Below are 25,767 nucleotides of genomic sequence, written 5' to 3'. Positions count from 1 at the left end.
CCTCTATCCATGGAATTCTCCAGGGAAGAATACTGGAGCAGGTTCATTTCCTTCTCCAGGGGATCTTGCCAGTTGAGGGATTAAACCCACGTCTCCTGCATTGCAGGTAAATTCTTCACTGTCTGAGCCACCAGGGAAGCCCTGGATTCTTATGCTATTACTAACTGAACAAACAAACATGCTTGGACCAGTGATGAGGGTATGTCATAAATCAGTGAGTCTCAAAGTATGGTCCCTGCAGCATCAGCATCCCCTGGAAACTTGCAAAAAATGCCAGTACTCCAGGCCTCTTTCCCTTACTGAATCAGAAACTTTGAGGGTGGGGCCCAGCAGCACGTGTTTTAACAAGCCCTCCAGGTGATTCTGATGCAGCATAAAGACTAAGCACTACAATCATAACCTACAGATTCAAAAGTATACAAGTCTGAACACCTACAGTCCAATTAAGAAAAGAGAAAGGCCAGCTAATGAATGAAGCGGTACAGTCGGCTCATGGGATGCCCATCAAACTTTCTCATTTAGCTGAGTTTAAACTAGATGAGAGGGATGCTGAGCATGACTCCCTTTCTTCATGATGCTAACAAATTTAAAGGAAAAAAATAAGGCCTATTACACTATTAAAACCAACAGTAATCCTGCATGCTAGAAATTTGTTATACATCAATGCTGTGTCATATTTTATTGGGTAGATCCCAAGTCAGAACCATTTTTAGAAAGTACCGTGACTTCTGCAAATGGGGAGAATGCCCTCCAAGAGGTTTTCCTATGGTTTGAAATGAGGTGGTAAAACTCTGATTCAGCACAACACAGGCAACCACCAGAAAGGTCTAGAGAGGAGAAAAAAATGTAGGCTTGTGTGTTGAGAACTACTGGACATTGCTGCCCAAGACAAAGTGCAGTTTTGGAGTGTAGTATATCTCTGCAAAAGCCCCACTAGAAGCATCTTGTCATCCAGATGGGAACTCGGCTCAGTGCTCTGTGATGATCAAGAGGGGTGGGAGGGAGGCTCAAGAAGAAGGGGATATATGTATACTTATAGCTGATTCATGTTGTACGACAGAAACCAACACAACATTGTAAAGCAATTATCCTCCAATAAATAAAAATAAATAAAATTTGCTAAGAAAGTAAAAAAAAAGAAGAAGAAGCATACCTTATGAACCTCTGCCAACTCATGGTCCACCCTTGCAGCCCTCTTTAGAAAACCATCTTTGGTAGTAGTGACTTTTGGTTTTGGTGGTTTAATTCGGGGTTGTGTCACAAAATCTGGGAGACAGGACTCAAGCTCAACTAATCCTATGGAAAGGAAGTACATGATTAGTGTCTGGTGCTTAGATATATCATTTGAAAGCATACTGTTAATTTCATTAGCAGTTTGCCAAGTGGTTTTATTTAGAATTATTGATAAGGTGTACCTCATATAATTGAATTGTCTGTGAAATACAAAGGAAATTTCTATATAATTAACTTATATTCTTGATAACTTAGATTGTAAAATAAGAAATGCATTCTAAAATGAAACCACTGCCCTACCAAAAAGTAATAATACCACAATAATAAACATGAAGTTAATGATCATATGATACATGGCACCACCATTCTAAAGTGGCTGTACACCAGGTTATCATATCCAGCTCTAGAGAGGGTCAGCCAGAGGTGCAAGTTCAATGGTGTGACCGTCAATGCACAATCTTGGCCATATGATTCTCCAACCTCTCAACTGAAATTTAAATAATTTAATTAAGGCTCTCTTGGACTTTACAACAGGTATAACCCTCTCCATTAATTTATCCCCTAGTTTATCCATCCCCTTGCCCACTAGTATTCTGGTGTTTCTTCATAAAGGGCCGGTTTCATTACATATTTCTTGTTTGCATCATAAACCTGGTATAAAAACTTTTTCTATTTTATTTTTGCGTAACTTCGATTTTAGTGACATTAAACATGTTTAAATGTTTAGTAGTTTATTGACTTTACTGCTTGGTAAATTGTTGCATAGTGTATCCATTTATTTATTTGGGTCTTTACAGTTTTTATTGGTTTCTATGAACTCATTATTAATAATACTAAACATGTAATGGCTATTTCTTACAAATATTTTATTTTTTATTAGTTTTTAATCTAAATTGCTATATTTCATATTTCTAAGATAACTCTCTTATACTAGGCTTGTAATTATGGGAATTGCTTACCTTCATAGGTGTTGAGATAGTGGTTTTTTACTACAAAGTCTTCTGAATTGTTGTCTGGGAAACGACCAAGGCGAGATAGAGGTCCATAGACCTGTGACGCATAATCACAATAATCCTTGATGATATTTCTTCTCTCCAACTTCCCTTCTATATTCTTTCCCTTTCCCATAAGTTTTCTGATTGCTAAAATAAAACATACCTCCATGACTATCTCTAAAATATTTTTCTGAATGATCCAAATGCAGGCTAATAAACCAGTTGTAGTATTATTCACAGGGAGACTACTGAGCTGAATAAATTTCATCATGATCACTCACTGCAGCCCGAATATAACACTTAAGACAAAGAACAGGTGGATATGACAGAAGCTGAATCACCTAGTGTCCTCAATTGGTACTCATCAAAAATCTTTTATAACTGCATTCTAAGCTCTGGGCCAGAAATAAAAGTTTGTGCAATGAATGAAAGAAACTCAAAGTAACTGAAAAATACATGTCTTCAATAGAGATGAGCGAATTATTTTCTCCTAAGAGAATAATTAAAAGGGAAGGAAGACTACAAGCTCTTCAAGAAAAATCTCTGGTCATCTTGGCTAACACCAGAATAAATTAGAATATATCCAAGCTTATAGTTTCAGAATTATTTGGCAGGCTCAGCTGTACATACTAGTTTACTAACGTAAACAGTCAGGATTACTACCTCTACCTGCTCCTTTTCTGTCAATCCCATCACAGACCCATCCCCTTTTGAAGGCTCTGCATCAGGTACTCTCAATGGGTGTAAAATCAGATTGTGAGATTTTGAAGCCATATTTTAAGAGGTGGCTGCATGTACCACTGCTGCCTTTTGAATGTTATCTATATGTGACCCTCAGGGCTTTTGTGTGTGACCTGGAATTTCATGATTAAAATGCTTTATATTTTATTTTGTTGTTGTTTAATTGCTAAGTTGCGTCTGACTCTTTTGCAACCTCATGAACTGTACCCACCAAGTTTCTCTGTCCATGGGATTTCCCAGGCAAGAATACTGAAGTGGGTTGCCATTTCCTTCTACAGGGGATCTTTTTTGCCCAGGGATCAAACTGGTGTCTCTGGCACTAGCAGGCAGATTCTTCACCATTGAGCCACCTGGGAAGCCTTAGTTATTTATGAAAATTAGTCAACCCATCACTGGTTATTTCAAGGACTGAAAAGAAAATACTGTTGACAATATCTAAATGCATACCTAAAAGCTAGTTAAGTGAAAAGTCCTTTTCTTACACACTTAAAAAAATTCAGGGGCATATAACACTGAGAGCAGACAACAAGGACCTGACTTTCTGGGGGCAGGGGTCCTTGAAGGTCTTCCTGGAGGAAGTGACATTTGAGTTGTTTCTTAGCCTGGATTCCCCCAAAGACAGAACCTGAGATAAAGGCATGTGTGCAGGTAGTTTATTGGGAGGTGATCCCAGAGGGTAAAGAGAGAGGGATAGAAGGAGTAACAAGAAAAAAAAAGTCAACCTATTGCTAATTATGTCAACTGCTGGAAAGAAAAAAATGTTGGCAGTATCTAAATGCATATGTAGCAGCCAATTAAGTTAAAAGTTATTTTCTCACATCAAGAAAGTTAAAAGTTCACTAAAAATAATTTTTAAGAAATTAATTTTTGTAATTGTTTTACTAGGAAAATTTTGAATACTTTACTGTGATTACATTGCTATTAATATGTGTATAGATTGCTAATCAGCATATATAAATGATGCAGTACAACATTTATAAGTAAATAAATTATATTAAAAGTTACTCAGCAAGTACAGCTATAAAGCTAAATGCTAAATTAAAATTTTTTATTTTAAATTCTAACTAAAAATTTTTATTGTCATTTTTAATCCTCCACTGACTTCTCTTTTATGTATAAAGTACAGATATATTTATAATATATAAACAGATATATAGTACACCTATGGTATTAAAATTTCATGGGAGGGACTTCCCTATTGGTCCAGTGGTTAAGAATCTGCCTTGCAATGCAGGGGATATGGATTTGATCCCTGGTCGGGGAACTAAGGTCTCACATGCCAGGCATGGGGCAACTAAGCCCATTTGCCACAACTACTGAAGCCCCTGCATGGAAAAAAAGACCCAGCACAGGGGTGTTTTTAAAAAAAATTTTTTTAATTTCATGGAAGGGGGATAAGTAGGAAAAAAGATATCTGAATGTCTCTTTTAGTGGGAAACAATGAAAAACAGGTTGAGAAATAAAGCTCTCTATCCAGGGCTTCAGCCTATGAATATGGAGAGCCCAGTACCTACACACAACACACACAACACACAACACACAACACACAACACACACACACACACACACAGACTCCATAATGCCAACAACTTGCTACCCGTTGGAATATCATTACTTGATTTTCTTAGTGATGAATTTTCCTCCACTCTTCTACTTTTGAGAAATAACTCATCTCCTGTCCCTTATCAGTTAAATAACACTAGCACCAAAAAAGAATTATATCACAGTTAAATCAGCTTTGGCCAAAAACCCAAAGCAGAGCCAGCTTTTCCACCCCTTGCGGGTTAGTGCTGCGCTGTCACCTGACACGTGCTTGCGCTGAATCTGTGCCAGCTTTGCCTCCTTCGCTTCCTGTAGCTTAGACCACTGGGCATTCAAACGTGCCATGTTCACTTCGTTTTGATTCTCATCACGCTTCTTCAGCAGCTCTTTTAGAACTTCCAGGCGAATCTCCTGCAATCTTCGAGCAAATTACAATCATAAAGAAGCCTATGGTCTCTCAAACAGGATGCTCTACTAAAGAAAGGGAACGTTTGCCATAAATAGGACCTTCTCTTCAGGCTGGTACCATATTCATGCATTTTATAAAGACCACTGTGGCAAAAGTGTGGAAATTGAGTTGGGGGTTGAGATAGGCACTCTATAGTCTTTATATAAGAAGAATATTATATGGGTGTATCTCTAGGCAGAAGGGCCTAAGTGAACAGAAAAATGTTTGTCCCCAGTTTCAGGCCGACAGGTATTGCTGGAGGGTTAAGAAACAGGAGGACTGAGAGAAAATGTGGTTGTGGCATGCTACTAAGTGGTGACTGCGAAAATGCCAGCATCTGACACATATGGATATTCATTCTTCACTTCATTGTTCTCCAGGACTACCTTGCTTATGTGTGCATACGACTTCAAAATATCTACTTCAGCCCAGATATTTCTGAACCGGAACTTCCATCTACTTGAATCTCCAATTATCCCTTCAAAAACCTCACTCATTTTATTCCCCTAGAAATCTACTCCTTCTCCTACCTTCTTCCCTCCTCTAAAACACTCCTTACATCTGTTTCCTAGCTCATGTCTTGGTCATCTCTCTCCTGACTCGGACTCTGGGTGTTAGTCTAGTCTCGCCTCCTTCCAATCTTTGTTCCATGTAGTGGTCAAGATTTGCCTTTCTAAAATGGAGATTTGAACATTTTACTCTTACTTAAAAATTTACATAATAATTTATTCAATCACTTAGTTGTCAAATACTTATGCCAGGCAGGGAATAAAACAATGGTGAACAAGATAAAATGCACTGTCTCAAGGAGCACGGTTTCAGTGAAGTAGGCATATAAACCAACATTTACAACACGGGGATCAAAACACCAGGGCAGAAGAATGAAAAGACTTCTGCGGGAGAAGAAATGGCAGAGCACCTCTGTCAGTGCTATTCCCAGTTGATCAAAAAGAAGGAGCGGGGTGGTGGGAAAGGCTTCTTCACAGTAGCCATTAACTCAGCACTTGAGGGTCAAAAGGGTTGAGATTTGCCACACTGACAAGGGAGAAGTGGGGCCTCAGCAGAGACAGCACACTGTCAGGGGCTTGGTAGCAATGCTATGAGCAACGAAGCACCTCAGCACAGGAACAAAGGGCACCTCGAGAACTTCCCTTCCCCCTCTTCTTGCTAAGGAGCTAAAATTTTTTGGTCCTCATCATTTCTACTTATTCAGAGACAATGTCATTATTGAAAATACATCAGTTAAAATGGCTAAAAATTCAACCAGAAATACCCTAGCATATTGTTACTTATGTACTGTGAGGTCATCTCTTAACTGAAGAGTTAAGTCCACCGTTTGTCTTTTAAATATAAACGCCTTATTAGCTGCAGCTAGAACCCAAGAGGTCCTGACTGAATCCGGTACCGGGGGAAGAGACAGGGTCAGCCAGGAGGCTGTTTGATGGATAGGAAGAGGGTCAAAGTCGAGGGACCCTGGCACTGGTAAGGAACAGAAAGGGACAGTCTGAAAGACATTTTGCAAAAATCAGTGGAATTCTGTGACAGCCTAGATAAGTTACTAAAGAGAAAAGAAAAGATCAGAGATGCTGTGAGGAATTGTTCAAATCTGGGTTCCACACTGAACTTCACACATAAAGAAGGTGTTATATATATATTTAAATTATTAGAGAAAAAAATAATGAAGCTATTGCTCCTGAAACCCAGTCTCCTAACTCTACAGGTTAAGGATTGCTTTTAAACCCTTACATTTGGGAACTCTATTTGCTTTATTGCTTAAAAGTATTAACATTAATTCCATCAGTGTAGGAGCAACTGTCTGGGTAGCTGAGAACCTACTTCTCAATCTCCTGCTCTCTGAAGGCCCACTCCTTCCTCTCCATGGCATTCATCATCCGCCTCCTTTTCTCAAACTGGGAGGTGTCACTCAGAGGGGGCAGGGTGTCTTCCCAAGCACGCTTCTCCCGGGCACGTTCTATCATCTCTACTTCAGCTTGTCCTGCCGGGAGACCTCGACCTAGAGGATGAGGCAGAACACTTAATAAACACACAGACACACTCACGTACCTGCTAGTATTTAATTGACTCCCTCTCAGTTCCTGTCCTCTTTAAATTGACGGTTATGACAAGATGAAATGATATTGGGATACGTCTCCACATGTGCCTGAGAGTGTATTATCTGTGCCCTGCACTCTCTCTTATTAGCAATTCAGTCAGAAGACATTTCATTTGCATGGAAGTATTTAAAGATATTAGGTGATTACTAAATAATCACACCTTGGAACATTCCATATTGGAAAAATCCATCTTTTGAAATACAAAGAAATATCAAAATAACTTGCAGAAGATCATAGTTAGTAGGTGGTGAAACCCAGAATTTGCCCATGACAATCTGGCCCTTGCAGTCTTACATACTATACTATACAGTACTCCCTCTCTAGAAACAAATATTAAACAAAAATGAACTATACAGAGAAGCCCACAGCTGATACCATACTCAACAGTGAAAGGTTAAAAGCTTTTTCTCTAAGATCAGGAACAAGGTAAGAGTGCACACTCTCACCACTCCTATTCAATATAGTACTGGAAGCCCTAACCAGAGAAATTGGGGGAAAAAAAAGAGAGAGAGGGAGAAAGAAATAGAGAAAACTGCATCCAAGTCAGAAAGTGAAAGTGTGAGTCACTCAGTCATGTCTGACTTCTTGCAATCGCATGGGCTGTCCATGGAATTCTCCAGGCAAGAATACTGCAGTGGGTTGCCATTCCCTTCTCCAGGGGATCTTCCCGACTCAGGGATGGAACCAGTGTCTCCTGTACTGCAGGCATATTCTTTACCATCTGTGCTACCAGGGAAGGAAGAAGTAAAATTATATGTAGATTTCACAATATGCTACCTTACTGAACTGAGATTCTTGGTTCTGTTCATTTAAGTTTTTAAAATGAGTGCATTGCCTACAAGTGAAAATAGTTTTGCTTCTTCTTTTTAATCTGCATACCTAATTTTTCTTCTCTTATTTTACTGCATTAACTCAATTATTTCTCAACCAGGATGCTATTAATACCGTATTGGGCAAACAATTTTTGGATGGGTCTGCCCCATGCAGGGCAGGATGTTTAGTATCCATGCCAGCCTAGATCCCCCAAACCTAACCCATTTGCCTTATCATTATTATGGAGTTTCCAAATGTCCCTGGGGTTGATGGTCATAGCCTAGTTGAAAAAGTTCTGGGCTAGGATCTTCCCTCAACTGCTAAATAATAGTGGTGACAAAGGAATTACTGTCTTTTTCTTGATTTTAAGGATAAAGCTTCTCAAGTCTTACCTTTAGTATTATGTTTATCTCAGATAACCTTTATTAAGTTACTAAAATTTCCTTTTGATTCCAACATTTAGAGTTTACAACATGAATGCATGTCGAATGTTATTAAACTACTTTTCCTGAATCTACTGAAGCATTTTCTGACATTTTCTGGTAAAATGGTAAAATGCATTGGTTGGTTTTCTGATATTGTACTAAACTCAAATTTATATGATTAACCCATTTGGTTATGATAAGTCATCTATTAACTTATTTTTAAAATTTATTTATTTGGCTGTGCCAGGTCTTAGTTGCAGCAGGCAGGATCTAGTTCTCTGTTGTTGTTCAGACACTAAGTCTTGTCTGACTCTTTGTTGCCCCTTGGACTGCAGCATGTCAGGCTTACCTGTCCTTCACTATCTCCCAGAGTTTGCTCAAATTCATGTCCATTGAGTTGGCATTGCCATCCAATCATCTCATCCTCTGTCACCCCCTTCTCCTCCTGCCCTCAGGATCCTCCTTTCTCAGCATTCAGGGTTTCTTCCAGTGAGTTCTAGTTCTCTGATCAGGGATCAAACCCAGGACCCCTGCATTGGGAGCGTGCAGTTTTAGCCACTGGACCATCAGGGAAGTGTCAGCCATCTTTTTAAGATACTGTCACATGTCACTTTTCTATATACTAATAATGAACTATCAGAAAGAGAAAGCAAAAAAAAAAAAAAAATCCCACTTAAAATCCCATCACTTGACTATGGTGTAAGATCTCTTTAATGAGTTGTTGGGTTCTATTTTCTAACCCTCCCACACTGTTGGTGAGAATGTAGTCGGTACAGCCATTATGGAAAACAGCATGGAGGTTCCTCAGAACACTAAAAACGGAGTTATCATACGATCCAGGAATCCTACTCCTGGGCATATATATCAGGACAAAACTACAATTCAAAAAGATACATGCAACCCTCCGTTCATAGCAGCATTATTCATAATAGCCATAACATGGAAAGAACCTAAATGTCCATATACAGTGGAATACTACTCAGCCATAAAAAGAACAAACTACCGCCATTTGCAGCAATATGGATGAACATAGAGATTATCACACTAAGTGAACTAAGTCAGGAAGAGAAAGACAAATACTATATGAAATCACTTGTATGTGGAATCTAATATGACACAAATAAATTTATCTATAAAACATAACAGACTCACAGAGAACAGACTTGTGGCTGTCAAGGGGGAGAGGAAGTGGGGAGGGATAGAGCAAAAGTTTTAGGTTAGATGCAAATGATAATACACACAGTGGATAAATGACAAGATCCTTCTGAACAGCACAGGGAACTGTATTCAATATCCTGTGATAAACCACGATGGAAAAGACATGAAAAGGAATGTGTTTATATATACAACTGAATCACCTCATTGTACAAAATATTAATAAAACATTGTAAATCAACTATATTTCAATATAAAATTAAAGAAAAACAAGCAATAATAAAGAAAAAATAAAACAAAATTCCATCAAAAAGAGAAAAATACCTATGAATAAACTTAACCAAAGAGGTGAGAGACCTGTATTCTGAAAACTATAAAATATTACTGAAGGAATCTGAAAACCACATAAAGAAATGGAAAGATATCTTGCATTTTAGATTGGAAGAATTGATATTGTTAAAATGTCCACACTACCCAAAGAGTCTACAAATTTAATTTGGCGGAGTAGAAGGACGTGTGCTCATCTTCTCCTGTGAGAACACCAAAATCACAACTAGCTGCTGAACAACCATCAAAAAGAGAATGTTGGAACCACCAAGAAAAGCTACTCCACATCCAAGGACAAAGGAGAAGCAGCAAGATGGTAGGAGGGGTGCAATCACATTTAAAACTTCATATCTGCCAGAGACTCTTGGAGGGCATAAACAAAATCTTGTGTGCACCAAAACCCATGGAAAGGAGCAGTGATCCCCACAAGAGACTGAGCCAGACCTGCCTTTGAGTGTTGGAGGGTCTTCTGCAGAGGCATGGGTCAGCAGTGGCCTCCCACGGGGACAGGAGCACTGGCAGTAACAGTGCTGGGAGGCACAGCAGGTGGCACAAGTCCTCTTGGAGGAGGTCGCCATTAGCCCCACTACAGAGCTGCTGGATGGGCGATCCACAAACTGGAGAACAACTATACCAAAGAAGTTCTCATGCTGTTGTGAAAGTTCGAGGGCCCACAACAGACTTCCAAACCTGGGGATCTGGCAAAGGGACTGGGAATCCCCAGGGGATGTGACTTTGAATGTCAGTGGGATTTGATTATAAAACTCCCACAGCACTGGGGAAATAGACTCTTGGAAGGAAAAGACAAAACCATATGTGCTCCAGGACCCAGGAGAAAGGAGCAGTGACCCCACAAGAGACTGAGCCAGACTTGCCTATGAGTGTATGGGAGCCTCCTACAGAGGCACAGGTCAACAGTGGCCTGCCACAGGGTCAGAGGTATTGACAGCAACAGTCCTGGGAGGCGCAATGTACTGGCGTAAGTCCTTGTGGAGAAGGTCGCCACTACCCCCACCATAGACCCTATAGCTCCACCATAGGAATGCAAACTCAAGGACTGAGCCACCTCAGTCCAAACTACAGGGAGGGAGCACAGCCCCACCCATCAGCAGAAAACTGGATTAAAGATATACTGGGCACGGCCCTGCCCACCAGAGCAAGACCTAGTTTTCCCCACAGCCAGTCCCTCCCATCAGGAGGCATGCACTCCCATCCATCAGAGGGCGGACAGAATGGAAGCCCCAACCAAAATGGTGGCCTTGTATAACTCAATGAAACTCTGAACCATGCCATACAGGACCATGCAAGACGGCTGGGTTATGGCAGAGAGATATGACAAAACGAGATCCACTGGAGAAGGAGGTGACAAACCACTTCAGCATTCTTGCCCTGAGAACCCCATGAACAGTACGAAAAGGCAAAAAGATGTGACACTGAAAGATGAGCCCCCTGGACTGGCAGGTGTCCAATATGCTACTGGAGAAGAGTGGAGAAATAGCTCCAGAAGGAATGAAGAGGCTGAGCCAAAGCAGAGACGACGCCCAGTTGTGGATGTCTGGTGGTGAAAGTAAAGTCTCACGCTGTAAACAGCAATATTGTATAGGAACCTGGAATGTCAGGCCATAATCAAGATAAATTGGAAGTGGTCAAACAGGAGACGGCAAGAGTAAACATCAACATTTTATGAATCAGTGACCTAAAATGGGCAGGAAAGGCAAATATAATTCAGAAGACCATTATATCTACTACTGTGGGCAAGAATCCCTTAGGAGAAATGGAGTAGTCCTCATAGTCAACAAAAGAGTCTGAAATGCAGTACTTGGGTCCAGTCACAAAAATGACAGAATTTTCTCAGTTTGTTTGCAAGGCAAACCATTCAACATCATAGTAATCCAAGTCTATGCCCCAACCACTAATGCCAAAGAGGCTGAGTTGAAAGGTTCTATGAATACCTATAGGCTTCCCAGGTGGTACTAATGGTAAAGAACCCACCTCCCAATGCAGGAGATGCAAGAGACGAAGGTTCGATCCCTGGTTCTGGAGGATCCCCTAGAGGAGGGAGTGGCAACCCACTCAAGTATTCTTGCCTAGAGAATCCCTTGGCCAAGATAGCCTGGCAGGCTACAATCCATAGGGTCACAAAGAGTCAGGCATGACTGAAGTGACTTAGCATGCATGCATACATGAAGACCTACAAGACCTTCTGGAACTAACACCCCAAAAAGCTGTCCTTTTCATTATAGGGGACTGGAATGCAACAGTAGGAGGTCAAGAAATACCTGGAGTAATGGGCAAATTTGGCCTTGGAGTACAGAATGAAGCAGGGTTTTGCCAAGAGAATTCACTGGTCATAGCAAACACACTCTTCCAACAACACAAGAGAAGACTCTACACATGGACATCACCAGATGGTCCATACTGAAATCAGATTAATTATATTCTTTGCAGCCAAAGATGGAGAGGCTCTATACAGTCAGCAAACACAAGACTGGGAGCTGACTGTGGCTCAGATCATGAACTCCTTATTGCTAAATTCAGACTGAAATTGAAGAAAGTAGGGAAAAACCATTAGATCACTCAGGTATGACCTAAATCAAATCCCTTATGACTATACGGTGGAAGCAACAAATAGATTCAAGGGATTAGATCTGATAGACAGAGTGCCTGAAAGGCTATGGACGGAGGCTTTGGGACACTGTACAGGAGACAGAAATCAAGACCATCCCCAAGAAATGCAAAAAGGCAAAATGGTTGTCTGAGGAGGCTTTACAAACAGCTATGAAAAAAAGACAGGCGAAAGGCAAAGGAGAAAAGGAAAGATATACCCATTTGAATGCAGAGTTCCAAAGAATAGCTAGGAGAGATAAGAAAGTCTTCCTCAGTGATCATTGCAAAGAAATAGAGGAAAACAATAGAATGGGAAAGACTAGAGATCTCTTCAAGAAAATTTCAACATACCAAGGGAACATTTCATGCAAAGATGGGCACAATAAAGAACAGAAATGGTATGGACCTAAAAGAAGCAGAAGATATTAAGAAGAGGTGGCAAGAATACACAGAAGAATATACAAAAAAGATCTTCATGACCCAGATAATCACAATGGTGTGATCACTCACCTAGAGCTAGACATCCTGGAATGTGAAGTCAAGTGGGCCTTAGGAAGCATCACTATGAACAAAGCTAGTGGAGGTGATGCAATTCCAGTTGAGCTATTTCAAATCCTAAAAGATGATGCTGTGAAAGTGCTGCACTCAATATGCCAGCAAATTTGGCATATTGAACAAAACTCAGCAGTGGCCACAGGACTGGAAAAGGTCAGTTTTCATTCCAATCCCAAAGAAAGGCAATGCCAAAGAATGCTCAAACTACTGCACAATCACACTCATCTCACACACTAGTAAAGTAATGCTCAAAATTCTCCAAGCCAGGCTTCAACAGTACGTGAACCATGAAATTCCAGATGTTCAAGCTGGATTTAGAAAAGGCAGAGGAACCAGAGATCAAATTGCAAGCATCCGTTGGAATATAGAAAAAGCAAGAGAGTTCCAGAAAAACATCTACTTCTGCTTTATTGACTATGCCAAAGCCTTTGACTGTGTGGATCACAACAAACTGTGGAAAATTCTTCAAAAGATGGGAATGCCACAATACCTGACCTGCCTCCTAAGAAGTCTGTATGCAGGTCAAGAAGCAACAGTTAGAACTAGACATGGAACAACAGACTGGTTCCAAATAGGGAAAGGAGTATGTCAAGGCTGTATATCGTCACCCTGCTTATTTAACTTTTATGCAGAGTACATCATGAGAAATGCTGCACTGGATGAAACACAGGCTGGAATCAAGACTGCTGGGAGAAATATCAATAACCTCAGATATGCAGATGATACCACCCTTATGTCATAAAGTGAAGAAGAACTAAAGAGCCTCTTGGTGAAAGTGAAAGAGGAGAATGAAAAAAGCTGGCTTAAAGCTCAACATTCAGAAAGCTAAGATCATGGCATCTGGTCCCATTATTTCATGGCAAATAGATGGGGAAACAGTGGAAACAGTGAGAGACTTTATTTTTGGGGTCTCCAAAATTAATGCAGATGGTGACTGCAGCCATGAAATTAAAAGACACTTACTCCTTGGAAGAAAAGTTATGACCAACCTAGATAGCATATTAAAAAGCAAAGACATTACTTTGCCAACAAAGGAACATCTAGTCAACGCTATGGTTTTTCCAGTGGTCATGTATGGATGTGAGAGTTGGACTATAAAGAAAGCTGAGCGCTGAAGAATTGATGCTTTTGAACTGTGGTGTTGGAGAAGACTCTTGAGAGTCCCTTGGACAGCAAGGAGATCCAACCAGTCCTTCCTAAAGGAAATCAGTCCTGAATATTCATTGGAAGGACTGATGCTGAAACTGAAACTCCAATCTTGGCCACCTGATGCGAAGAACTGACTCATTTGAAAAGACCCTGATGCTGGGAAAGACTGAAGGCAGGAAGAGAAGGGGATGATAGAGGATGAGATGGCTGGATGGCATCACCGACTCAATGGACCTGAGTTTGAGTAAGCTCCGGGAGTTGGTGATGGACAGGGAGGCCTGGCGTGCTGCAGTCCATGGGGCCGCAAAGAGTTGGACAGGACTGAGCGACTGAACTTGGAAGTATGTTCAAGGATGTCCTTTTATTCTTCCCTTATTCAGATCAATAGCTAACATTTATAGAATGGTTATTTCCATACTAGGCATTGGCCTAAGCACATTACATAAATGAATTTAATTAGTGTTTACAATATCCTATGAGATAGACCTATGAAATGTTCTGTCCTATGAAAGTATCTTTATTTCACCTTCTCTCCTGAGTAAGAGTTTGGCTGGTGTAAGAATTCTAGATTTGGGTTATTTTCCCATGGAACTTTAAAGATACTACAGAATGCCCACCTGGAGGTACTCCATCTCTTAGGGAGCCTGGAATTCCTTATGTAAACGGCCCCAAGCCCACTTCCAAAATCTACATGGGCCACTTCGCAGGATTCAGACTCCCGAGGGCACACTACATGCTGCTGTTTGTTCACCCTTAGGCCCAAAGGGTGGTCACATAGCAGCTGTTTTCAAGGATGTCTAGACAGAATATGGAAAAGCAGGACAGGAGAGGCAATCACAGGCATGCACAACAAGCCCTCATGATGAAGAACAGAGGCAGAGAAAGTGCCAGCCACCAGGCAGCCTCTCCCACTGCTGCCACATGCCAGCGTGCAATCCCAAGGAGTCTAAGAATTTTAAATGTACACTTGTCCTTTCAGCTTTTTATAAAGATTTGTGAAAAATATAGAATGTATTTTATCTAACAGACAGTAGCTTGATTTATAATGTTTAAACGTCTACACACATAATATGTAGGCATCCATTTAAACTTTTACCCAGGACCTCACCAACAAGGAGGTAGGCCTGACTCATGGAGCTTTTTATTGACACTTCAACCCCGGAGCTGCCAGGGCAGGGCTCCAATTAGGTCTTTACCAAGTGAAGCATTTCTGAGCCCCTACCTAAACCTCTTGTGTTCGAGGGCATGGCCCCAGTCCTTCTCAGCTCAAAGCTAAGCCCTTCCCACACCAAGAGGTTGAAGCTCAAAGGCTGCAGGTAGGAGTCCCTGGCTGAGACTGGCAGGCACTGGGCTTCAGTTCTACCTGTGCGCAGGAGAGAAGCTTCTCCCTCCTTTAATCAGGTAACTCAGGTCTGGCTCCTCACCATTCAGAGTCCCTGCTCATCATCACAGATTCTCTCTTAGGAAGAAGTCTTCACTGCTAAACGATTGATTTTCTTCCTTGATTTTAAGTGTGGTTATTAATTTTCATAATTATGTTTACTGTGTGTGCAAAGGAGAGGGAAAGATTTCAGCATACTCTGAATCTGTCATCTGGACTTAAGGTAGAGTCTCTGCTTTAAACTGTGGGTGTCAAGAATGCTTAATCTGGATCCAAGAAGTAAGCCAAGAAACAAGAATCAGAACTAGAACTCAGACGTGCACATCCTTGTTGCTACTAACACAGATTTGATCACAATTCATTACATTGGGGAAACAAAAGTAACCTCATTTTAATAAAAATTACAATGTACTAAGTATTTCCATGATCTTCAAGGAATCAGTCTCTCTGGTTCTCAGCTTCCTAGGCACAATCAAATGAGTTTAGTAAGGTAATTTCTAACAATTTCTAAAGGCTCCTTCTCTTATTAATATTTATAGTTTCACATTATAAAGGCCTAGACCAGAGTGAATTTCTATACTCTGAGAGTGAATTTCTGAGCATTTCAGATATAATATCAAAAGAAATCATCTAAATTATCAAATATAGTATATAAGAGAGCCTTGATAAATCCCAAGATATTTTAGCAAAGTAAGAGGATTTTATTACTTGTTGGAAAATGCATATTATTGCTATATTTACAATATGCATGATGCATATTATAAGATAATATTATTTCTTGTTGGAATATGCATATGTCATGCATATTACATGTTGGAATATGCATTCAGTATTACATACTCAAAAAAAATTTATGTGTAAAGAAAGAATATAAATTTCTCAGTGAAAAGGAGCTGATTCACTGAGAGAAACAGTTAGAAGAGGGAGGTGAGTTGTCAGCAAAGGAACCACAAAATTAAGTCTAAATGTAACTTCAGCTTCAGGGAAAAAGGACAAGAAGTGTCCTTACAATGATAATGGCGTATCTCTCTTTGAACAAATCTATCAGAAAGTGTATGAGTCTATGAAGTAGCTCTACTGAGCAAGACACTTAAAATAGCAATGCTTTAAACCACAGTTGCCTCTGTGTGTGTCATTTCCAAGAACTCAATAGCATGCGTGGTCATCAGGACTGTCATCTGCAAACATTCCAAAGAATTTCCAACTCACCCCAAGTGAGAGTAGCCAGGGTCAGGAGCTCAGGGATGGAATCCTGACATACTACATATTCTGGAGAATACGGGTCTGTTTGAACTTCAGCATCCCGATAATCAGTCTGAGTGCCCACCGTGTACTTCGAAGGAATGGGCAGGTACTTAGTTGGAGGAGGAGGAAAAGTATATGGATCTGCCCTAAAAAGGAAAATTATTTTAAAAATTGAAACCTGATATAATCACTTAATATCTATCAATAGGTTTTGCAACATATATGATTAAGAGTTAAGTCTTTCTATGTAAAATGCCCTTGTGAATCAATAAGACAGTTAAATAGCCACAGAAAAATGAGTCAAGGACAGTCAGAAAACAAAAAGTAAAACTTCTAACAATCATATGAAAAGATAATGAACATAACATAACCAAAGAAAATTAAATTAAAACATTAAGATGCTATTTAATTATATCACATAAAGTAAAAGTGAAAGTGAAGTTGCTCAGTGGTGTCCGACTCTTTGTGACCCCATGGACTGTAGCCTGCCAGGCTTCTCTGTCCATGGGATTCTCCAGGCAAGAATACTGGAGTGGGTTACCACTTCCTCCTCCAGGGGATCTTCCCGACCCAGGGATCGAACCCGGGTCTCCTGCATTGGAGGCAGACGCTTTAACCTCTGAGCCACAGGGAAGCACATAAGCAATGATTTAAAAGATTGAAAGTACTTAGCATCAATGAACTTGTGAAGAAACAGGCATTCTCATAAACTGCTGATGAAAATACAAACAGGTAAACCTAACTAACAAGTGACTAAATATATATCAAACCCTTAAAACACCCTTTTGCCCAAGCAATGGTGCTCCTAGGAATTTATTATGGGGAATAAGTCAATGAGTGTGCAAAGATATATGCAAACATGTTTATAAAGTCTCATTTATAAGAGTAAAAAACTTCTCAATGGCTAATTTTATTTTTAAAAGTGGTTATATCTGGGGTCATTAGGCATCAACCTTGGATCCATTATATTCACCTTTTTTTTTTTTTTCATTTTATTTTTAAGCACAGAAAAACTTATAAATTCACTTAAACATGTGCCTACCCTTATCCATAATTTAACAAAAAGCATAGTAGCACATAGTGCAGTGGGTTTTTTTTACTTTTGAGTTTGCATCCCTCAATCCCTTTTTCTTCCTTTTCCACCCATAGCAGTACCCTTTCTATATACCTGATATCTAGGATCTTCCCAACCCCGGGATTGAACCTGCGTCTCTTAAGTCTCCTGCAATCGCAAGCGGGTTCTTTACCACTAGTGCCCCCTGGGAAGCCCATCTAGGACATATACCCCAGATGTATCCTTGAATTACATCCTCCTTATTTTTTGCACACTTATTTTCTACAACTGACACAAATAGTTTATTTTACTGTTTGACTAACATGAAATCATATTATAAGTACAGTTTTGCATCTTGCTGTTTTGACTAAACAACACTTCATGGAATCACAAACTTAAATAATGACCATCAGTAGAAAAACTGTTTAAAAATGGTACAGCCATAATTTTTATCCAGCTATTAAAAGTAACAATGTAATCTATATGAATGAACAAAAATGTCTATGATCTAATGTAAAGTAGAAAAAAGAACACTATAAAGCAGTATGTACAACAGGAGTACACTTTTATGTTTTTATAGACTGCTACTGGGCACATAAAAATTCCTAAATGGATATACAATAATAAAAGCAATTATTTCTGGATAGTATGATTATAGAGAGAAGTTTTTCATGTTTATAGTCTTTTGAATTTTCTAATTTTTTTAACCTGTACATATACTACTTATAAAATAAATATATATATATAGGTATATATACCACTTCCATTTAAAATAAATCTTTTTTCTAGTTGGTAGAAGAATTGATTAAATTGCATAAATAAATATAATGGAAAAAAGAGATTTCCATTAAGAAAAATAGTCAAAGGCAATGGGAGGTACTTATACATGAGCATAGCATGTACATCTTAGCTCAAAGAAAAATGCATTTCAAGCCAATCAGAAAGAAGTGTCTATTTGGCAGTTCAACCTGTGATGGAACAGTACTTTAAATAGATTTTAATGCTGAAATCTAACAGGTACTGAAATCATTTTTTTCAGCAGTTGCTATTAATTTCCAACATAAGTAGACAATATAAGTATATATAGTTTCTTATGTTTTCAGCAGAAAGTATTCTACTATAAAAATTCTACTTGAGGAAATAACTTCAAATTACCTTTATATTATCCCAGGTCATGTGAATATTATTATAAAACCATCAGCTTGGATCAAGAGAATAAATTATTGCTTTCCAAATTAGTTTCACATTTGACCCATCTGATTAAACGTGCTAAGATTATGGCAAAGCCTGAGGAATCCCTCTGCCAAAGCTTTCTGCTGACTTGGGACCCTTCTCCGTGGGTCTGAGGAGAGGATGCAAAGGAGGAATGCTACTTGGATAAAAGTCCTGTGTAACTTAACAGCACAGTTCCTTTCTTAATTAACTTGTTATTTTTCTCCAACCTATTCTTCTCTCCATTTCAGTTGGTTTCAAGGGAGAGTAAAATGTGAATAAGAGCAAGCAAAAAATCTTCTCTCCCAGCTCTGCCCAACCTCAATCAGGACCCAACACCAGAAAGACCCCACATCTGCTCCCTACTTGGCTTGAGCTCTGCCTGGTCCTGGATCACATCCTTAGCCTCACTTAGTCTGTTTAAGGATGGTATCCTTTCAGCAGCTCCTACTGCTCCACACCCTCCATCTAGACCCTCCCTCCTCTAATACCAGCCACCATCAAAGAAGACACTGTCTGCCACACCCACAGTCTTTTAAATTTTCCCCTTCTAGTCCCAACAAAACTACATGCAGGGCTTCCCTGGTGGTCCAGTGGTAAAGAATCTACCTGCCAGTGCAGGAGACACAGGTTTGATCCCTGGTCCAGGAAGATCCCACATGCATGGAGCATCTAAGCCCTGCACCACAACTATTAAGCCTTGCTCTAGAGCTCAGGGACCACAACCACTGAACCCACACGCTGCAACTGAAGCCCGTGTGCCCTAGAGCCCATGCAACAAGAGAAGCCACCACAATGAGAAGCCCTTGCAATGCAACAAAGAAGAGCCCCCGCTCTCTGCAACTAGAGAAAAGCAAGCACAGCAACAAAGACCCACTCAACTAAGAATGAATAATAAATACATTTTTAAAAACCTACACACAAAGAGGAGCTTCACAGGGCTAGCAAAGGCTTTTGTGTAGACATGAGTTTTCAACCCCTTCAGGTAAATACCAAGGAGTAGGACTGCCGGATCATATGTTAAGAGTACGTGTATAGTCTTTTTTTTAAGAGTCTTAGACAAATTTTATTTTGGTGTGTCAATACATTAACATTCATGATTCAGGTGAGAATCACTAACATTTCTACAGATGAGTAATAATAGTATTAGTATTTTTCACTCATTCAATAAATGTGTCTTGAGTGCATAGGGATTAAAGTTCAATCCACATGGTCATTTACAGATGTCTCATTTCCATGAAGTGCATCATTCAGAACAGAAGATAATACCATATTGTATAGAGTATGCATAGTCTTGTAAGAAACTGATAACCTGTCTTCTGAAGTGACTATAGCATTTTGCACTTCCATCAAAAATGAAAATTCCTGTTGCTCAATATTTTGTGGTGTTAGTGTTCCAGATTCTGGCCACTCTAACAGTTGTATAGTGGTATACTGTTTTAATTTGCATTTCCATTTATTTGCCATTTGTATATCTTCTTTGGTGAGGTGTCTGTTAAGGTCTTTGACCTTTTTTTAATGAAGTCCAGATTACCCATTATTTCTTTAATGGATCGTGATTTTGATGTTGTGTCTAAAAAGTCATCACCATTCCCAAGACCATCTAGGTTTTTCCTATGTAATCTAAGAGTTTTATATTTTTGTATTCTACACTGAGGTCTGTGATCCATTTTAAGTTAATTTTGTGAAGGGTGTAAGAGTTGTGTCTAAATTCATTTTTTTTTTGCATGTAGATGTCCCGTTGTTCCAACATCACTTGTTAAAAAGACTGTCTTTGCTCCATTGTATTGCCTTTGCTCTTTTGCCAAAGATTGTTATTCAGTCACTAAGTTGTGTCCAACTCTTTGCGACCCCATGGACTGCAGCACACCAGGGTTCCTTGTCCTTCACTACCTCCTGGACTTTGCTTAAATTCATGTCCATTGAGTCAGTGATGCTATCTAACCATCTCCTCTTCTGTCAAAGATTGGCTGATTATAAGCATGTGGGTCTATCTCTGGGCTCTCTATTCTATTTCATCTGTCTATTCTTTCCATAACATCACAGTTTTTAAAAAATTTTTTATTTATTTCTTTTTGGCTGTGCAGGATCTTTGTTGCTAGGTGGGCTTTTCTCTAGTTGTGGCAAGCAGGGGCTACTCTCTAGTTGCTGTGCAGACTTCCCACGCAGTGGCTTCTCTTGTTGAGGAGCATGGGCTCTAGGGCCCAAGGGCTTCAGTAGCTGTGGCTCCCAGGTTCTAGATCACAGACTCAATAGTTGTGGTACACAAGTTTAGTTGCTCCATGGCATGTGAGATTGTCCCAGAACCAGGGATTGAACCCATGTCTCCTGTACTGGCAGGTGGATGCAAGAAGTCAAAGTGATTGTCTGAAGAGGCCCTACAAATAACTGGGAAAAGAGCAGCGAAAGGCAAAGGAGAAAGGGAAAGATATACCCAACTGAATGCAAAGTTCCAGAGAATAGTAAGGAGAAAAAAGAAAGCCTTCTTAAATGAACAATGAAAAGAAACAGAGGCAAACAAAGAGAAAGACGAGAGATCTCTTCAAGATGGGGATACCAAGGGACCATTTCATGCAAAGATGGGCACAATAAAAGACAGAAACGGCAAGGAGCTAACAGAAGGAGAAGACATTAAGAAGAGGTGGCAAGAATACACAGAAGAATTGTACAAAAAAGGTCTTAATGACCTGGATAACCACAATGGTGTGGTCACTCACCTAGAGCCAGACATCCTGGAGTGTGAAGTCAAGCAGACCTTAGGAAACGTCACTACAAATAAAGCTAGTGGAGGTGATGGAAGTCTAGCTGAGTTACTTCAAATCCTAAAAGATGATGCCTTAGCAGCACTTTAACAGTGCTTCACTCAATACGCTGGTAAATTTGGAAAACTCAGCAGGGGCCACAGGACTGGAAAAGGTCAGTTTCCATTCCAATCCCAAAGAGAAGAGCAATGCCAAAGAATGTTCAAATTATTGTACAATTGCACTCATTTCACATGCTAGCAAGATTATGCTCAAAATCCTTCAAGCTAGGCTTCATCAGCATGTGAACCAAGAACTTACAGATTGAGGGCAGGAGGAGAAGTGGGCGACAGAGGATGAGATGGTTGGATGGCATCACTGACTCAAAGGACATGAGTTTGAGCAAACTCAAGGAGATAGTGAAGGGACAGTGAAGCCTGGCGTGCTGTAGCCCATGGTGTTACAAAGAGTTGGACACAACTTAGCAACAGAACAACAACAAGAACAAATAATTTCACAATTTGTATGGAAATACAAAAAACCTCAAATAGCCAAAGCGATCTTGAGAAAGAAGAATGGAACTGGAGGAATCAACCTACCTGACTTCAGGCTCTAATACAAAGCCACAGTCATCAAGACAGTATGGTACTGGCACAAAGACAGAAATATAGATCAATGGAACAAAATAGAAAGCCCAGAGATAAATCCACGCACATATGGACACCTTATCTTTGACAAAAGAGGCAAGAATATACAATGGATTAAAGACAATCTCTTTAACAAGTGGTGCTGGGAAAACTGGTCAACCACTTGTAAAAGAATGAAACTAGAGCACTTTCTAACACCATACACAAAAATAAACTCAAAATGGATTAAAGATCTAAACGTAAGACCAGAAACTATAAAACTCCTAGAGGAGAACATAGGCAAAGCACTCTCCGACATACATCACAGCAGGATCCTCTATGACCCACCTTCCAGAATATCGGAAATAAAAGCAAAAATAAACAAACGGGACCTAATTAAACTTAAAAGCTTCTGCACAACAAAGGAAACTATAAGCAAGGTGAAAAGACAGCCTTCAGAATGGGAGAAAATAATAGCAAATGAAGCAACTGACAAACAACTACTCTCAAAAATATACAAGCAACTCCTACAGCTCAACTCCAGAAAAATAAATGACCCAATCAAAAAATGGGCCAAAGAACTAAATAGACATTTCTCCAAAGAAGACATACAGATGGCTAACAAACACATGAAAAGATGCTCACCATCACTCATTATCAGAGAAATGCAAATTAAAACCACTATGAGGTACCATTTCACGCCAGTCAGAATGGCTGCAATCCAAAAGTCTACAAGCAATAAATGCTGGAGAGGGTGTGGAGAAAAGGGAACCCTCTTACACTGTTGGTGGGAATGCAAACTAGTACAGCCACTATGCAGAACAGTGTGGAGATTCCTTAAAAAACTGGAAATAGAACCGCCTTATGATCCAGCAATCCCACTGCTGGGCATACACACTGAGGAAACCAGAAGGGAAAGAGACACGTGTACCCTAATGTTCATCGCAGCACTGTTTATAATAGCCAGGACATGGAAGCAACCTAGATGTCCATCAGCAGATGAATGGATAAGAAAGCTGTGGTACATACACACAATGGACTATTACTCAGCCATTAAAAAGAATACATTTGAATCAGTTCTAATGAGGTGGATGAAACTGCAGCCTATTATACAGAGTGAAGTAAGCCAGAAAGAAAAACACCAATACAGTATACTAATGCATATATATGGAATATAGAAAGATGGTAACGATAACCCTGTATACGAGACAGCAAAAGAGACACTGATGTATAGAACAGTCTTTTGGACTCTGTGGGAGAGGGAGAGGGTGGCATGATTTGGGAGAATGGCATTGAAATATGTATAATATCATGTATGAAATGAGTCGCCAGTCCAGGTTCGATGCACGATACTGGATGCTTGGGGCTGGTACACTGGGACGACCCAGAGAGATGGTATTTGGAGGGAGGAGGGAGGAGAGTTCAGGATGGGGAACACATGTATGCCTGTGGTGGATTCACTTCAATATATGGCAGAACCGATACAATATTTGTAAAGTCTAAAAATAAAATAAAATTTTTAAAAAATGAGAAAAAAATTCTGTAAAAAAAAACAACCAAATACAATATAGTATTTCACAATTTTTAAATGTTATGTTCCATTTATAGTTATAAAATATTGGCTATATTTCCTGTGTTGTACAATATATCCTTGTAGATTATTTTATATAATATATATTATAGTTTGTATCTCTTAATCCCCTATTCCTATATTGTCCTTCCCTTTTTCCCTTTCCCCACTGCTAACCACCAGTTTGTACCCTAAATCTGTGAGTCTATTTCTTTTTTGTTACATTCACTAGTTTGTTGTATGTTTTAGACTCCAGAAATAAGTAATATCATACAGCATTTGTCTTTTGCTAACTTCACTTAGTATATTTTCTAAATCATCCATGTTGTTCCAAGTGGAAAAATTTCATTCTTTTTTATGGCTAAGAGTCCATTGCATATATAAACCACACTTTACTTATCCATTCATTTGTTGATGGACATGTGAGTTGCTTCCATATTTTGTCAATGGTGAATAATGCTGCTATGAACATTGGGGTGCATGTATTTCTTCAAAATAGTGGGTATTTTTTTTCAGACATATACCCAGGAGTCGAATTGTTGGATTATATGTTTGTTCTATTTTTAGTTTTTTGAGAAACCACCATCCTGTTTTCCACAGTGACTGCACCAATTTACATTCCCACCAACAGCAGACGAAGATTCCCTTTTCCCCACATCCTTGCCAACATTTGTTATTCATCTTCTTTTTGAAGACAGCCATTCTGACAGGTATGAAGTAACATCTCCTTATGGTTTTGATGGATTAGCAATATTGAACATCTTTTCATGTGCCTATTGGCCATCTGCATGTCCTCTTGGGAGAAATGTCTATTCAGGTCTTCTGCACATTTTTTAATCGGGTTGTTTGGGATTTTTTTATGTTGTATGAGCTGTTTATATATTTTGGATATTAACCCTTTATGGGTCATCAGATCAGATCAGTCGCTCAGTCGTGTCCGACTCTTTTCGACCCCATGAATTGCAGCACGCCAGGCCTCCCTGTCCATCACCAACTCCCGGAGTTCACTCAGACTCACGTCCATCGAGTCAGTGATGCCATCCAGCCATCTCATCCTCTGTCATCCCCTTCTCCTCTTGCCCCCAATCCCTCCCAGCATCAGAGTCTTTTCCAATGAGTCAACTCTTCACATGAGGTGACCAAAGTACTGGAGTTTCAGCTTTAGCATCATTCCTTCCAAAGAATTCCCAGGGCTGATCTCCTTCAGAATGGACTGGTTGGATCTCCTTGCAGTCCAAGGGACTCTCAAGAGTCTTCTCCAACACCACAGTTCAAAAGCATCAATTCTTCGGTGCTCAGCCTTCCCAGTCCAACTCTCACATCCATACATGACCACAGGAAAAACCATAGCCTTGACTAGACAAACCTTTGTTGGCAAAGTAATGTCTCTGCTTTTGAATATGCTATCTAGGTTAGTCATAACTTTCCTTCCAAGGAGTAAGCGTCTTTTAATTTCATGGCTGCAGTCACCATCTGTAGTGATTTTGGAGCCCAGAAAAATAAGTCTGACACTGTTTCCACTGTTTCCCCATCTATTTCCCATGAAGTGATGATGGGACCGGATGCCATGATCTTCGTTTTCTGAATGTTGAGCTTTAAGTCAATTTTTTCACTCTCCACTTTCACTTTCATTTGCCAATAGTTTCTCCCATTCAGTGGGCTATCTTTTCACACTGTCAACAGTTTCCCTTACTGTGCAAAAGCTTTTAAGTTTATTATGTTCTATTTATTTTCGCTTTTATTTCCTTTGCTTTAGGAGACTGATCCCCAAAAATATTGCTACAAAAGCAAAGCATCTTCCCTACATCCATATAAGAGCCAAAGAAATTCATAC

The 25,767-nt window shown here is 39.7% G+C and overlaps 1 protein-coding gene across 4 annotated transcripts in view; it reads right to left on the bottom strand.

Annotated features, from left to right (window-relative positions):
• Positions 1 to 25,767, bottom strand: part of CFAP91 (cilia and flagella associated protein 91) — a 110,552-nt gene that overhangs the window by 65,411 nt on the left and 19,374 nt on the right. For all 4 annotated transcript variants that reach the window (XM_006057600.4, XM_044942238.2, XM_025284601.3 and 1 more), the window contains 5 exons: positions 16,695 to 16,876; positions 6,796 to 6,973; positions 4,772 to 4,929; positions 2,193 to 2,375; positions 1,154 to 1,296 (listed from right to left, as the gene is read on the bottom strand). In XM_006057600.4, coding sequence (XP_006057662.3) covers positions 1,154 to 1,296; positions 2,193 to 2,375; positions 4,772 to 4,929; positions 6,796 to 6,973; positions 16,695 to 16,876 — 844 coding nt within the window. The remainder of the gene's footprint in view (positions 1 to 1,153; positions 1,297 to 2,192; positions 2,376 to 4,771; positions 4,930 to 6,795; positions 6,974 to 16,694; positions 16,877 to 25,767) is intronic.

Source organism: Bubalus bubalis, chromosome 1, assembly GCF_019923935.1.
Source record: "Bubalus bubalis isolate 160015118507 breed Murrah chromosome 1, NDDB_SH_1, whole genome shotgun sequence".
NCBI classification, from domain to species: Eukaryota; Metazoa; Chordata; class Mammalia; order Artiodactyla; family Bovidae; genus Bubalus; species Bubalus bubalis.
This window is presented reverse-complemented; position numbering and strand designations above follow the sequence as displayed.